A 15,534-nucleotide genomic window follows, 5' to 3' on the forward strand; every position below is an offset into this window, starting at 1 on the left:
AGTTCTAGGGACAAGCTGGGGATGGAGACAGATTTGGGAGTGACCTACATGGAAATGATAACTCAGTCACAAAATGGGCATGACTGGAAGAAAAAGAGGACCAAAGACCTTGGCATAGAAGGAGCCAGTTAGAGACAAAAGACAGAAGATTCAGTGGTAGGATGAGAACCTGGAGAGGGGCGAATGGATGACAGGAGTCAAAGAGGGGAGAGAGCCTTAAGGACCATCCAGTCTCAAATGCCAGAGGTCAAAGAGGATGAAGAAGAAGAAAAAAATCCCAATGAATTTGTCAATAAAAAGATCATTAACAGCTTTGGGGAAGAGTGGTTTCAAAAGAGGGTTGAGGAAGGAAGCCTAAATATAAATAACCATGAAAAGCTTCCAGATCAATGAATGGCCTCAAAGATATTAGCATGCTTATTCACTTCCCAATATTATTCATCTTCATTTGCTGATCCAAAGGTCAGGTTGTCATAAATCCTAGAAGGTCTTTAATGGATTTATGTAAGGAAGAATCATAAAGGTCAGGCAATTCATCCCCTTCATTTTATTTTAAAGTTTTTTAAATTATTTTTTAAAACCTCTACCTTTTGCTTTACTACTAATCCTTCCCCCCCCCCCCCTTCTTTTTTTGCTGTCTTAAGAATCAGTATTATGTAACTGGTTCTAAGGGAGGAAAATAGCAAGGGCTAGGCAACAGGGGTTAAGTGACTTGCCCAGGGTCACATAGCTAGGAAGTGTCTGAGGTCAGATATGAATCCAGAACCATCCAATTCCAGGCCTGACATTCTAACCACTGTACTACCTAACTGCCCCGAGACCCTTTATTTTAAAGATAAAGAGAGGGAGGTGCCAAAATTAACTTGTCTGGGACAGCTAGGTGGTTCAACGAGACTGGGAGATCCTGGGTTCAAATCTGAACTCAGCCATTTCCTAGCTGTGTGATCCTGGACAAGTCATTTAACCCCCATCGCCTAGCCCTTATCACTCTTCTGTCTTGAAACCAATACACAGTATTGATTCTAAGATGGAAGGGATAGGGTTAACTTGTCCAAGGTCACACAGGTTCCCAGTGGCAGAACCTCAGCCCTTTTCTCAACTATTGGGAGAATTTGCTCTAACTTAAAGCTTCTTACCAATCAAGAAATGGCTTTGCTTTTTCCTTTTCTTGCCTGCTCTTAGCACAGGGTCCTTCCTGCACATGGTAAGCACATAATAAGTGCTTATTGATTAGTGGGCTGATCATTTGGCAGATAAATCCTCCAGGAAAGGATTGAACCATTTTCTTAGTCAGGAGCCCTCGAGGAGCCAACGGAGTCAAACCCTCAGCTGATGACACTCTGCTCCAGTGGACTGAACCAACACCACAGCTTCTAGGATAAAACAGGGGCTAGCCATGATGGGAAAATAAGCCAAAATCAAGAAAATTAAACATGGTGCCCTCTCTTAGACTGTGGCAAACCAAGCAGATCACATGGTGCCATTTGCTCATTAAATAATGAAGCATTTCAAACACAAACCTCCCTCTGGAAATGGCAGGAAGGATACACTGAAAAGAACCATTATGGCTAATTCTTTGCTTTACCTTAGTTGGAAGCAGATGCTAAAGAGAAATCTGTTCTCCCAAAGACATTCCGTTGGGCCTCAAGGATACAATACAAACATGTGCGGGCTTAGCTATCAGAAACCGAAGCTGAGCCATAACATCCATTTTAAGAAGAGGAAATAAGTTCCTTTTTAGCTTGTAGGAAGCATTTGGCAGAATCCCAGGATTAATTTCCATTTGTTAAGTTCTAGTGCCCCCCAACGGGCCTCCTTTCCCAGCATCTGCACCCAGTAAGAAGTCCATATAACATCCTAAAGAAATGCCAGCCTCAAAACTCTCATTATCTTTCTTGGTTTGTTGAATGAATTCGCATAACTAATACTTTCTAATTTTCCATTAACTCTAAGAAAACCAAATGTCAATTTATATTATAAAATTATAATCAACTTAATTTTAAACAGCCAATGTCATTTATGTATTAATCTAATAGTCAAAATACTTTCTATTTTTAAATTTAAACCCTTACTTTCCATCTTAATGTGTGAAGTGGTTCCAAGGCAGAAGAGTGGTAAGGGGTAGGCAATGGGGGTTAAGTGACTTGCCCAGGGTCACAGCTAAGAAATGGCTGAGTCCATATTTGAACCCAGAACTTCCCAATCTCTAGGTCTGGCTCCCAATGACTTACATGCACCCCAGAATACTTATAAGTAACTATATAACATAGGATTCAGGCCCACCTTTTAAGTAGAACTTTAGAAGTTCTCTAGTCTAACACCCTCATTTTATAGATGGGAAAACTGAGGTCCACAAAGGTCACATGACTTGTCCATGGCAAAGGAAGATGATGAATGCAGAGAACCCTGCCCTATACCACAGTTTTCTCAGTCCTATTCCACCCCATAATCAGACTAGATCCTTGAAGGTAAAAGACACTTTGGGGGAGAGGGGGGAGTTTTAAAAATAATTTAAAATGTTTATTGATATCTTTTATTTTCACATCATCATCACTTTCCATTACATCTCTACCTTAACCAGCAAGCCATCCCTTGTATTCCCAAGATAATAAAAAGGAGGAAAAGAAAAGCAATTCTTCCATATTAACCAAGAGACCAAAAGAGTTGAACAGCCACCTCTGCAAAGAGTTGTGTATTTTCTCATTTTTCCTCTTAGGCCAAGCTTGGTCCTTATAATTACATAATTGAACACATCTCTCAATAGGCAAATCCAAAGTGGGAGCAGTAGAATTGCAGAACGCAGATGGGGAGAGAGAATGGGCCTTGACTTTAGAGAACTTTGTGAGGACAATTGGGTCAGGCGTTCTTTACTTTTCTGTGTCCTGGACCCTTCTGCCGATCTCAGAATGTTTATAAATGCATAAAAGAAAATACAAAGGTGAACAAAGGAAGCCAATTATAGTGAAATAGTTATCAAAATGTTTTTTAGTACCCAGAACCCAGGTTAAGCCTAGGTCCTTCTGCCTCCCACAAAAAAGTGCCAAATGTCACCAGATCATTTTTTGACTCTTCCTTGTCCTTCATTCCTGATTTTCCTTTATAATCTCATCTTCCCAGTCTCACCGAGAGAGGAAAGGCTGAATTATTGAAATAGCTTCCAAACTGAAGAAGGATCTCCTGCTCACCTTTGGCTAACTGTCCGCCTGCTCTTGTCCTCATAATTCACAGCCTGCGAGCATATTAGGATTTTTTGGCAGCTCCATCCCATGGTTGACTCACGCTGAGCTTCCTTTCAGACCTCAGCTTTGGCCAAAGGTCTGTGTCTAAGCAGTCTCCTGCCTCCTCTCCTTGTACAGTCGCTCCATGTGAGCCACCTGCGTTTTCTACCCTGTCACTAAGAACGAAGGAAGGCAAGACAGAGCTGAGGGCAGGCCACAGGAGATGCTCGTTCCTTGGACTTCTGGCCCTTGACTCATCTTCATTTCGGATCGCTAGCTCACTAGCTTTGCAGAGAGATCATGGTTAGTCTAAAAGTTCTGGCTTGAAGAGACAGGAGATAAGAAAATAATATCACTAATAATGATAAAAGCTAGCATTTAACTAGAGCTTTAAAGTTGGCCCAGGCTTTATATGCTATCTCGTTTGATCCTCACAATAATCCCAAGAAGGAGGTTTTTGAATTATCTCCATTTTGTGGATGAGGAAACTAAGGCTGCTCCTTATAGCCTCTGACATTTCCTGAGGCACCCCGAGGGTCCCAGGGTTTGCCCATGGGCACACACACAGGAAGAGATCAATCTGCCAGAGGTGGGACTGGAACTAGATGTTTATGACTAAAGTCAGTTTCTTATCAACCATGATCTGCTGCCTACTTCTCTATATCAAATTCTGGAACAAGGGGGTGGGGGTGGGGATGGATCAGAATTTTGGAGCAGGTTGTGACATGATTTGGTCTTTAATGTAAGGCTGAGTCAGTGATTTCTCAATGGTCAGAACAAAAATAAATTACAGTATATCCAACAGTTTAGTCACATGAATCACAAATGTCTTAGGCTACAAATACAGGAAAATAAATAGGGAATCTTAAGTTTTTGCATGTAGTAAAGAGTTATCCTTCCAATTGCCTTCAACAAAAGTAACATATTTGGGATAACAAAGCATTTTAGGGATATGTGAGCATGAACAGAATATACATTCAGAGGGAGAGAAGTGCTTATCAACAAATTTGATAAGCACAAGGGGCACATCACGGAGGTCTGGCACCTTGTGAGCTCAGGTTACTATGGATGGGCCAGAAAGGGGATGCTGGCACCCCGCTCTTCCAACTCTTGCTTTTTCCTCTTACTTGACAAATGGCTACACTTTCTGTTGCACAGTAAATACTGAGATAAGAGTCACAATGTTGTCAGTTGATGTCAAGTTCAAGCCTCCACTTCTTCTTGTAAAAGGCTTGCGATGATTACTTTGATTCACTTAGAAACATCTGAAGGGGAAGAGAAGAGAGTAAATAATCCAGAGTATGATTTCTTAAATATTTTCAAAAAGGAAAAAGATTCTGCAACTACAAACATTATTTAAGAACTGAACTGGATTACTCAAATGCACACGCCGAGAATGGTCGTCTGGTTGTTTGAGGTTAGGCAAGACAAGGGAAACATGAATCAACTTTCCCTTTCTTGAGGAAAAGCAGTGTTGTATCGTCAATACAAAAATGTTTGGCCTAATCTGAAATGAAGACTAAAATAAGGACCAAAAAAAATTCAATAAAGCTTCATTAATATCGTATTCTAAATAAAAAACTTACTTAAAGTCATTGGCACATTGGGAATTGAAGATTTCACTCTAGAGACAGAGTTCCTGGATTTGAATCCTGCCTCTGACATTTAATACCTGTGTCATCCTGGGCAAGTCCCTTAACCTCCCTGGGTCTGTTTCCTCATCTGAAAAATGAAGGGGTTAGACTAGATGGCCTCTGAGGTCCCTAAAAGCTTTAGCAAGTATCCTATGTTCCACCCTCCATCAACACAATTTGAAGCCCATCTATAACAGCCCAGAGAGCTTCTAAGTGAGCCACAATCGTGCAACTGGTAAGTGTCAGACTCCAGATCCAGGATTCCAATTGTACCGCTGTACCTCCCTAACATCAAACTTCAATTTCTCAATAGCATTAACAATTTACTTATTGAGACAACATCTGTTCTGTGTTCAATGAGGAATCACGGAGCTGAAACTCCTTTGATTTGACTTTGAGATATAAGAATTTAAATTTAGGTTTTATGCTAAATATGAGAATTCTAAAGTAATATTGTGGTCATTAATTTTAAAATAGTACAGCTTAAGTCAAAATTGACTTTTAGCAGCTTAATTTACAAAGAGGTGGAAAGAGTGAAAGTGATAATGTTGATAAAGAGTCAGAAAGTACTGCCTAGCTAAAAAATACCCTAAGTTTAATCCTAATGTCTCTAGACTGCAAATGTGAATCCAAAAGTGAATCTCACCAGAATCCAAAGTCCTAATTTGGAAGCCAAATCCAAAGAACCAAGAGATGCTGAAGAATCCACCAATAATCTAAGAATCCACCAATAATCTTCAGGGCACAGAGGCTAAGACTGCCAAGAATTTCACCAGAACTCACACTGAAGGGAGTGTCCCACTGAAGTGCCAATGAGCTGAGAGGGTCTCCTCACTCAAGAACCAAGTAAGGAATCACTCCACTCACCACTACTGTAGGATCCAAGGAAAGTCTCCTCCTCCAGTCTGGCTCACCGATGCAGAGTCTCAGACTGAACCTTCAAGCTGGCCTTTTTAAAGCAGTTTTCTTGACGTCACTTCCTGTCGCTCCCCCACTTTATGGGAACCAATCACAGTCCTTCAATTTGCCCAGCACTGCCCAAGATGGGGCACTGGCCTCTAGAGTTGTCACTCACTCTAGCAAGTGACTTGTGAACTCTCACACTTAGTGACTGGTAAGGTACTAAGTAGGGGTATCATAAGTTTTTGACTGATTTACTTAAAAGTTGTTGATTGATAGACAAAGAGAGTTTGATTCACTCTTCACAGAGAGGAGAAACTTGGGGAGCAGCGGGGCCCACTGTCAGAGAGGCAAAGCTGGAAAGGAGAAGAGGCTGAATCTTCCAGGCCAGACTCACCAGGGCATTTTTCTTTTTTGAATGTTTAATTTTTTAAAAAATTATATTAAATTCTTTCTTTCCACTCCTATTTGAGATCGTAAGTAATTTGATATAGCTTATATACATATGCAGTCATGAAAAACATATTAGTTTTTATATATACATATATTATATATATGTCATGTTGTGAAAGAAAACAGACAAAGAAAAAATAAAGTAAAAATAGTCCGCTTCAATCTGCACTCAGACTCTATCTATCAGTTCTTCCTCTGCAGGGGAATAGTGTTCTTTATCATGAGCCCTTTGAAATTGTCTTGGATTGATATCTTCATCAGAATAGCCAAGTCTTTGACTGTTCATTATCATTACAAAATTGTTCTTGTGCACGATGTTCTCACGGTTCTACTTATTCCACATTTTGCATCAATTCAATAGGTCTTCTTAGATATTTCTGAAACCATCCTAATTGTCATTTCTTATAGCCTAATAGTATTCGATCACAATCATAAACTGTAACTTGTTCAGTGATTCCCCAACTGATGGACATCCCCTCAATTTCCAATTCTTTCTCACTATAAAAAGAATTGCAATGCATATTTTATTACATATAGGTCCTTTTCCTTTGGGATACAGTACAGATCTAGTAATGGTATTGCTGGGCTGAAGGATATGCACAGTTTTATAGCCTTCTAAGTATATTTCAAATAATTCTTCAGAATGGTTCATCAGCTCACAACTCCACCAACAGCGCTATAGTGTCCCATTTTCCCATATCTCCTCCAACAGTTTTCATTTTCCTTTTTGGGTCATATTAGCCAATCTGGTAGATATGAGGTAGTATATAAGTTGTTTTAATCTGCATTTTTCTAATATGGTGCTTTTGAGTATTTTTTCATAGGAGCACAGCTTTGGTTTGTTTAAAAAGCGTCTACTTATATATTCTCACTATTACCAAATAACCATTAGTTATTTGGAAAATGACTTGTATTCTTTTTTTTTTAGATTTTTTTTTTAAACCCTTGTACTTCGGTGTATTGTCTCATAGGTGGAAGATTGGTAAGGGTGAGCAATGGGGGTCAAGTGACCTGCCCAGGGTCACACAGCTGGGAAGTGTCTGAGGCCGGGTTTGAACCTAGGACCTCCTGTCTCTAGGCCTGACTCTCACTCCACTGAGCTACCCAGCTGCCCCCTATGACTTGTATTCTTATAAATTTGACTCAGTTCTTTATATAGTTGAGAAATGAGGCCTTTATTAGAGAAACTTGCTGTCAAATATTTTCCCAAGTTTTCTGCTTTCCTCCTAACTTTAGCATTGACTTTGCTTGTTTGTTTCTTTTTCATTTATGTAATCAAAATTATACATTTTACATACCATTTTGCTTTCTTTCTTTTGTTTGGTCATAAATTCTCCCTTATTTGTAAATCCCATAGGCAAACGATTTCATGATCCCCTAATTTGCTTATGGTATCACCCTTTATGTTTAAATCATGTACCCCTGATTATGTTGATCCTAATCCTGATCCTAATCTGCTATATCATTTTCCAGTTTCTAAACAATTTTTGCCAAATAGTGAGTCCTTATTCCAAAAGCTTGGATCTTTTGAGTTTAACAAACAGTACATTACTATGGTCATTTACTGCTGTGTTTTGTGTACCTAATCTATTCCACTGACCCACCACTCTAATTTTCATTAATTACTTTGGTATTCTTTCCTTTTGTTCTTCCAGATGAATTTTATTATTTTTTCTAGCTTTATAAATTTTTTCACAATATGACATGACAGCAAATAAATAAGTTAATTTAGGCAGAACTCTCATTTTTATCCTATTGGCTTGGCCAACTCACGAGCAATTAATATTTCTCTAATCGTTTAGATCTAACTTTGTGAATGTTGTATAATCGTGTTCATTTAGTTTCTGGATTTGTCTTGGCAGGTAGACTCCCAAGTATTTGATATTTTCTACAATTATTTTGAATAGAATTTCTCTGTCTCTTCCTTCTAGGTTTTCTTGGTAATATATAGAAATATAGATGATTTATGTGGATTTATTTTATGTTCTACAACTTCATTAAAGTTTTTCATTGCTTTAGTTTCTTAGTCAATTCTCTAGGATTCTCTAAGTATACCATTGTATTGACTGCAAAGAGTGATAATTTTGTTTTCTCATTTCTAATTCTTTTGAATTCTTTTTCTTCTCTTATTGGTATAGCAAGTGTTTCTAGTATAATACTGATATAATAGTGGTGATAATGGGCATCTTGCTTCACCCCTGATCTTACTGGGAAGGCTTCTAGCTTATCCTCATTATAGCTAATGCTTGCTGATGTTTTTAGATAAGATACCACTTATGTTTTTAAGGAAAATTCCTCTGATTTCTGGTGTTTTAAATAGGAATGAGTATTGTATTTTGTCAAAATTTCTGCATCTATTGGGATAATATGATTTTTGTTGGTTTTGTTATTTTTTAATCAATTATTCTGATGATTTTCCTAAAATTGAACCAGCTCATTCTTAGCACAAATCCCACTTGGTAATAGTGTATGATCCTTGTGATATATTGCTTAATCTCCTTGCTAATACTATATTTAAAATGTTTATATCGATACTCATTTGGAAAATTGGTTTATAGTATTTTTTTCTTGGTTTAGATATCAGTACCATATTTATGCCATTAAGATTGGTAAGGACTCTGCCCATTTTTCCAAATAATTTACAAAGTATTAAAATTATTTTATAATGTTTGGTAGAATTCACTTGTGAATCCATTCAGTCTTGGTGATTTTTTTAGAAGAAACTCCTTGATGTCTTCCTCAATTTCTTTTTCTAAGATAGGGTTTAGTATTATTATTTCCTCTTCTGCTAATCTCAGTGATTTATATTTTTTAAAAATATTCATCTCTTTCACTCTCGCATGAATTGCTTTAATTTCCTCTTCATTGGTGACAACTCACCCTTTCCATTTTTGATACTGTTAATTTGGTTTACTTCTTTCTTTAAAAAAATGATAATTTCTTGAAATTTTATATCTAGGATCTCTTTTTTGATTGTGGCTTTCGGATAGTCCAGCAATTCTTAAATGAGCTCTCCTCAATCTATTTTCCAGGTCAGTTGTTTTTCCAATGAGATAGTTCACATTTTCTTCTATTTTTTCTATCTTTTGATTTTTTTTTTCATTTTTTCTTTGATAGCACATGAATTGATAGCTTCCACTTGCTCAATTCTAATTTTTTAAGAGTTCTTTTCTTCTGTAAATTTTTGTACTTTCCCTCCCATTTGGCCAATTTTGCTTTTTAATGAGTTGTTCTTTTCAGGGGATTTTTGAGCTTCTTTTTACCATTTGGCCTCGTTTGTTTTTTCAGGTGTTGATATTCAATATCTTTTTGTACCTCCTTTACCAAGGGATTGACTTTTTTTATGATATTTTTTACACAACTCATTTCTTTTCCCAATTTTTCCTCTACCTCTTATTTTATTTTTAAAAATTATTTGTGAGATCTTGCAGGGCTTGAGACTAATTCACATTTTTCTCTGGGATTTTTCATGTAGCTGTTTTTATTTCATTATCTTTTTCTGAGTTTGTTACAATCTACCTTCTTATAGTAACTTTTTATGCTCAGGTTATTTTTTTTTGTTCTTGTTCTTTGTTCATTTTCCCAACCTATAAGTTTTCAGTTCTTCCAAGGTGGTATGATGTAAGGAGAAGTGTGATCATGATTTTCCTGGGCTGTACTCTGGTCTCAAGAGACCACAAGTGCTCTTTTCTGCCTTAAAATTATGACTAGGGTTCCCACTCCTGCTAGTGCTTCTCTTTATTGCGGGACTGCTACCAAAATTATGTATGGGAAATGCAACAGAGTCCTGCTCCCAATGTTAGCAAAGGACCCCTTATAATCTCCTTCTGACCAACAGTCCTATCCTCTTACTGTCTATGAGCTAAGATGCTAAGGCTGCTTTTGTACATGCCCCGAAGGCCTGTTGCTGTCTTGCCAAGGATGGATGGTACTAGACTCAGCTCCACTCTTACCCCAGGGAGACAGACTTTTCCTGCCAACTTTCTAAGTTATCTTGGGTTGGAAAACTATTTTATCCTGTCCTTTAGTTGGTTCTGACACTCCAGAATTTATTTTAAGACATTATTTTCATTGTTTGGAGAAGAATTTGGGAGAGTTCAAGCAAGTCCCTGCCTTGCATTTTCCCAACAGATCATGCTACTGAAATCTATATTTCAAAGATTCACTAAAAATATAAGCAAGTTTTGAAATACACACACAGCCAAAGATTATAATCATAAACACACACACACACACACACACACACACACACACACACACACACACACACACATACACTCTCTTAATAGAGAAAACCTGTCCATTTCAAAACCCTTAGGAATGTACATTTAGGAAATGAAGGCTATTTCCTCTGGTTCTATATGTGCTCTTCTTACCTTGACAAAGTCACAAGGAGTGATATCTAGTGGCACTGCTTTTCCACACTGCTTTAAGTATTCCATTATAAGGACAAAGGCTTCATCCAAACTATAGATGCAATAGAAAAAACAATTGGTGGCAATAAAAAAAAAATGGTGGCAATACAAATAATATATAACTACTAATAAGGCAATGCTGGAGAAGAACTTTAGGAAACAATCTAAATAGTTATGGACTAAAAATACAAGCAAGGACTCATCATCGTAACAAAATTTTGGTAAATCCTATTCTTTTATGGGAGATTGTTCCTATAGTATGATCTTTTGGGTCACTGATATAGAATCAGATATTCAAATATCAGCCTTTTCCCTGGAACAAATCTAAAGTTTAAAGGATTTCCATAACATAAAGTTGTCTCTAGTTTCTTGTTTCGGACATAGATGACATCCCAGGATGTTAACATACCTGTCATTGTTGACTAGATAGTCCACCAACTCCTTGACCTTCTGGGTACTTATCACTTGTAATTTCAACAATGGAAAGTATTTTGTGTTTGCCAGTATCCCAAACTGCTTCTTATTTATGATGTGATTCAGAATAAAGCCCTTCACCTGTAAAACAACATGTCTTTCTACATTTGAAATGTGGCACAGAACTCAAGACAACATCCTAAGCCGGTGATAGCAAACCTATGACACGCATAGCCATTTTCGATGACATGCAGCCGCATACAGAGAAGTCTGGGGCCGCATGCCAAGGATGAAACATTTGCTATAGTGTAGTGTAGACACTCTGTGCACTGTAAATGGCAATTCTACCTATATTAATTTACCTATTTTGGTTTACTAAATATAGTTATATATTACAATTATACATTTGTTATTTAAACTATAAATATCACGAAATTATGGTTTTTTTTCTCAAAGTGACACACCACCAGAATTATGCTTGGTTTTTTGGTGAATTTTGGCACACCATGTTCAAAAGGTTGCCCATCACTGTCCTAAGCTAAACATTTTTGATAATCAGAAATTTGACAGTGTAGTAAATCCTTCTTTTGGTGATCTAAATCCTTTGTAGTACATAATGACAATAAACACTCATCATCTGTTTTTATTTTGTATTTCATAGGGAAAAAATTTAAGTAGACCTAATAGCTAGAGATACACATTTGTAATATGTGATTATGCTAAGAAATAATCTTAAGAAGCAGTGATTTTGTCAGTAGAGAGAACTACTCTTCCACTTTCTAATAAGTCTAATAATCAACCATATAAAGGCAAAAAAGGCTAAATGAAGAAGTCCCACAGCTAGGAAGGGTCTGAGGTAGGAATTCAACCCAAATCTTCCTGATGAACTAAGATTCAGCATCTTATCCTATACCCCTATAACAGGCTACCCCTTCTCAATATGTAAGTTAAAATGTTGTAGACTTCATTTAAGTCCAACCATTACCTACTATAAGATAAAATCTGCTATATCAAAAGTGCACTGAAGTTGTTACTCACTTGACAGGCAAATCCTGCTAGCCGGCCAGTATTCATATGTTCATCTATTTGTTGTAAAATAGCCACAGGATTACACCATCCCAAGAAATTCTATGAAAAAAAAGTAGGATGAAAAAAACCAATGGTGAACATTTAAAAGGGATGAAAAGAATGCATCCTCAATAGTAAATAAGTTATGCTTGGAACATTCCTACTTGGATATTGTAAAGCCTTAAGGAAAATCAAATAGAATTGCTCATCATTGATGAATTATAAGAGAATTCATTTTTGTTCAGTCTAATAGGTTCTTACTGGGCAAGGCAGTGCCAGTAGGAGATAAAAGAGAAAAGTTCCTCACATTTTCACAGGAGGAAGGAGGAGATCAACTATTTATACAAACACAAAATACTCTGAAGAGGAAGGGTACAGCATCCTGGGGAAGGAGGGTAGGATCAGGAAAGGTTCCTATAGATGGTGGCCCCTGAGTTAAGCCTTAAAGAACAAAGGGATTCTAAGAGGTGAACATAAGGAATACATTTAAAGTTCAGGGAACAGCCTATGCAGAACTATAGAGGTATGTGAGAAAATTGTGGAAGGAATTAGGACAGAAGGAAGTTAATTATGGGAGATGTCAGACTGCCTCCATTTTGTGCTTTAATTCTGGATTGGTTCCAAGACAGAAGAACTGTAAGGGCTAGGCAATGGGGTTAAGTGACTTGCCCAGGGTCACACAACTAGGTCTGATTTGAGCCTAGGACCTCCCTTCTGTACGCCTGGCTCTCCATCCACTGAGCTACCCAGCTGCTGCCACCCCATTCTATTCAGTTATGGGTCTAGTCAACATTCTGTCTTGTGAGAAAGTTTATTTAATTGTGGGAATTGAGAGAAAATGGTATTGCATTGTTTGAACCTAGACCTGTTGTTTAGAGACCAAGGATCTTGGTCATGCTGACCAGAAACACAGTCAAATCTGAAGCTTGATGTAAGGAGTTTTCTCATAAATCTCAAGCAACCTATATGTCTTATCTGGAAACTGGCCCCATGCCAATCCCTTATTGTTACCATGTTCCTTTGATTGTTTATAGATTCTTGGGGAGGAGTAGGACACCTCTTTTTTATCCAGAGAAATGCACCTGTTCACTCTCATCCTGGAAAGTCCTTAATCTTTCTTCCAAATATAAATCAGATTATCTAATAAACTATTTCCTTTTAACTAATTGGTCCTCTATGATTGTTTTTAATGCATAAAATTTTGTCCTTCCCTGTATTGGGGATCCAGCCCTAAGTTAAGGAAGACGCCTGGTCCTGATTTGTTGGGTCATTGGCATTATATTGTTTAATAATGCGCAGAAGACTGAACCTTTGTATCCTCATTACACATTCAATGAACCTCTATTAAGGCCAGGCAAAGTGCTGGACATGGAGATACACAGAAGCAATGAGATGCTCCTCGCCATCTTGGACACAGTTTGCTGAGACTGTGTGTGTGCAGTGTTAGATACATCACTGTCATAGCTAACATTTACATACAGTTTACTATGTCCCCAGCACTATGCTAAGGGCTTTACAATTATTCTTTCATTTGAGCCTCACAAACACCCTGGGAAGCAGGAGTTTTTATTATCCTCAAATTTTTACAGAGAAGGAAACTGAGGCAGCAGTCAAGGGATTTGTCCAAATTCACAGAGCTAGTAAGGTGAGGCTGGATTTGAATTTGGGTTTTCCTGACTCTAGGCCTGGTGCCCTATGAACTATACACCACTGTGCTTCCTGAAGACAACTGATATGTTGGTTGATTTTGTTTTTACTTCTGTTATAAGAAATACTTCCTAAGAAGGGGATGCAAAAGGATATGGTCAGAAATGAAAGTCATATAAAAACCAAAGATATCAGCAACCGCCCACCCCAAAAGCCCTTACGCACAAAAGGCATTTATAACCTAATATGAGAAATAAGACAGAGACAAAAACAACTATTATAAAATGTGGACCTTTTCTTGGGTGCCAAATTGGTTGAGATGAAATTGTATCTTGGTCTAGCCTCCCTAAGAGCCTCAATCCCAAGGCAGTACAGTAAGTTAGTTTGTAAGTGGTTAGTTCAAGGGAACAATAGTAGGAAGTAAGACTGCGAAAGGGGAACACAGGAGTTGCAACTGTTCCATGAATTAAAGAAGTGTCATAGTTACTTGAAAACTGTCTCACAAACTTAAAAGGAGCAGAGGAGCTTCTGAAACCACCTTATAAATCAATGGGGCCAATACTAAGACAATGTGCTACCGTAGAGGAGGCCAGCGAGGCCCGGATATAACAGTCCCTCCATCCACTAACTGCCCTTCTTCTGTAAGCTACAGAGGAGCCTGGGACACGGACAGGAAAACCAGTAACGTGTTGTATTGTAGTGCTGACGACTTTGAGGTGCTGGTATGTTCGTGATTTAAGCCTGAGGTGACAGAGGTAAGAGTTAGTCCATTTCCCACCTCCAAATATAAAAATGGGCCTCAAACTCCTGCCCCTAGAATACATTGCCACCTGCTCGGGTTCCACGCTGCCCAAATATTCCCAACTGCAATCCATGACTACATAAGTGGCTCTATGTGCCCCAATTCACCCTCCTCCTTCTCACTTCTACCTCCTGGCTACCTTCTGCAAGAGGCAAACAAAGCTGGTACCTTTCCTTTGAACTCACCTTCAATTTACCTTCTATATGTTTTGGATATAAAGTTGTTTTTCCAATCAGAAAATGAAATTGTTAAGGACAGGAAATGTTTTTGTTTGTTTGTTTTTTAAACCCTCACCTTCTGTCTTGGAGTCCATACTGTATATTGGTTCCAAGGCAGAAGGGCTAGGCAATGAGGGTCGAGTGACTTGCCCAGGGTCACACAGCTGGGAAGTGTCTGAGGCCACATTTGAACCCAGGACCTCCTGTCTCTTGGCCTGGCTCTCAATCCACTGAGCTACCCAGCTGCCCCCACAGGAAATGTTTTTGCCCCATTTTTTTTTAATTTTTTTTTTTAAACCCTTAATTTCTGTATATTGACTTATAGGTGGAAGAGTGGTAAGGATAGGCAATGGGGGTCAAGTGACTTGCCCAGGGTCACACAGCTGGGAAGTGTCTGAGGCCGGATTTGAACCTAGGACCTCCAGTCTCTATTTTGCCCCATTTTTTACCTTTGAAGTATCACAGTTCAGCACAGTGCCTGGCACACAGTAGGGATTTAATAAATGTTTACTAATTTAACTACACACATGTAAGAATATAAAAATCATAAAATAGGGACAAAATGCTATGAAAGACTCAAGAAGAGAAAGAACACTTCATCTAAAGAAATCAGAAGGCTGCATAAAAGAGGTGGTATCTGAGCTGAGCTGGAGGACAGAAGTCACTGGCAGCTAAAGCAGGGAAGAGGAAGAACACCTTCTAGGTGAACAAGATGGTGTGAACAAAGACACAGCCATAGGTAAGTTTGAGACAGGTTCTGGGAGT

The 15,534-nt window shown here is 38.2% G+C and overlaps 1 protein-coding gene across 1 annotated transcript in view; it reads right to left on the bottom strand.

The window, feature by feature from the left end:
• Positions 1-4,459: 4,459 nt before the first annotated feature.
• KNTC1 (kinetochore associated 1) overlaps positions 4,460-15,534 on the bottom strand; it is a 114,726-nt gene continuing 103,651 nt past the window's right edge. Inside the window, exons 60-63 of the mRNA XM_044658762.1 lie at positions 12,073-12,162; positions 11,030-11,175; positions 10,582-10,672; positions 4,460-4,483 (exon numbers count right to left, since the gene is read on the bottom strand). Of these exons, the coding sequence (XP_044514697.1) occupies positions 4,460-4,483; positions 10,582-10,672; positions 11,030-11,175; positions 12,073-12,162 (351 nt within the window). The remainder of the gene's footprint in view (positions 4,484-10,581; positions 10,673-11,029; positions 11,176-12,072; positions 12,163-15,534) is intronic.

Source organism: Gracilinanus agilis, chromosome 1 (genome assembly GCF_016433145.1).
Source record: "Gracilinanus agilis isolate LMUSP501 chromosome 1, AgileGrace, whole genome shotgun sequence".
Taxonomy (NCBI): domain Eukaryota; kingdom Metazoa; phylum Chordata; class Mammalia; order Didelphimorphia; family Didelphidae; genus Gracilinanus; species Gracilinanus agilis.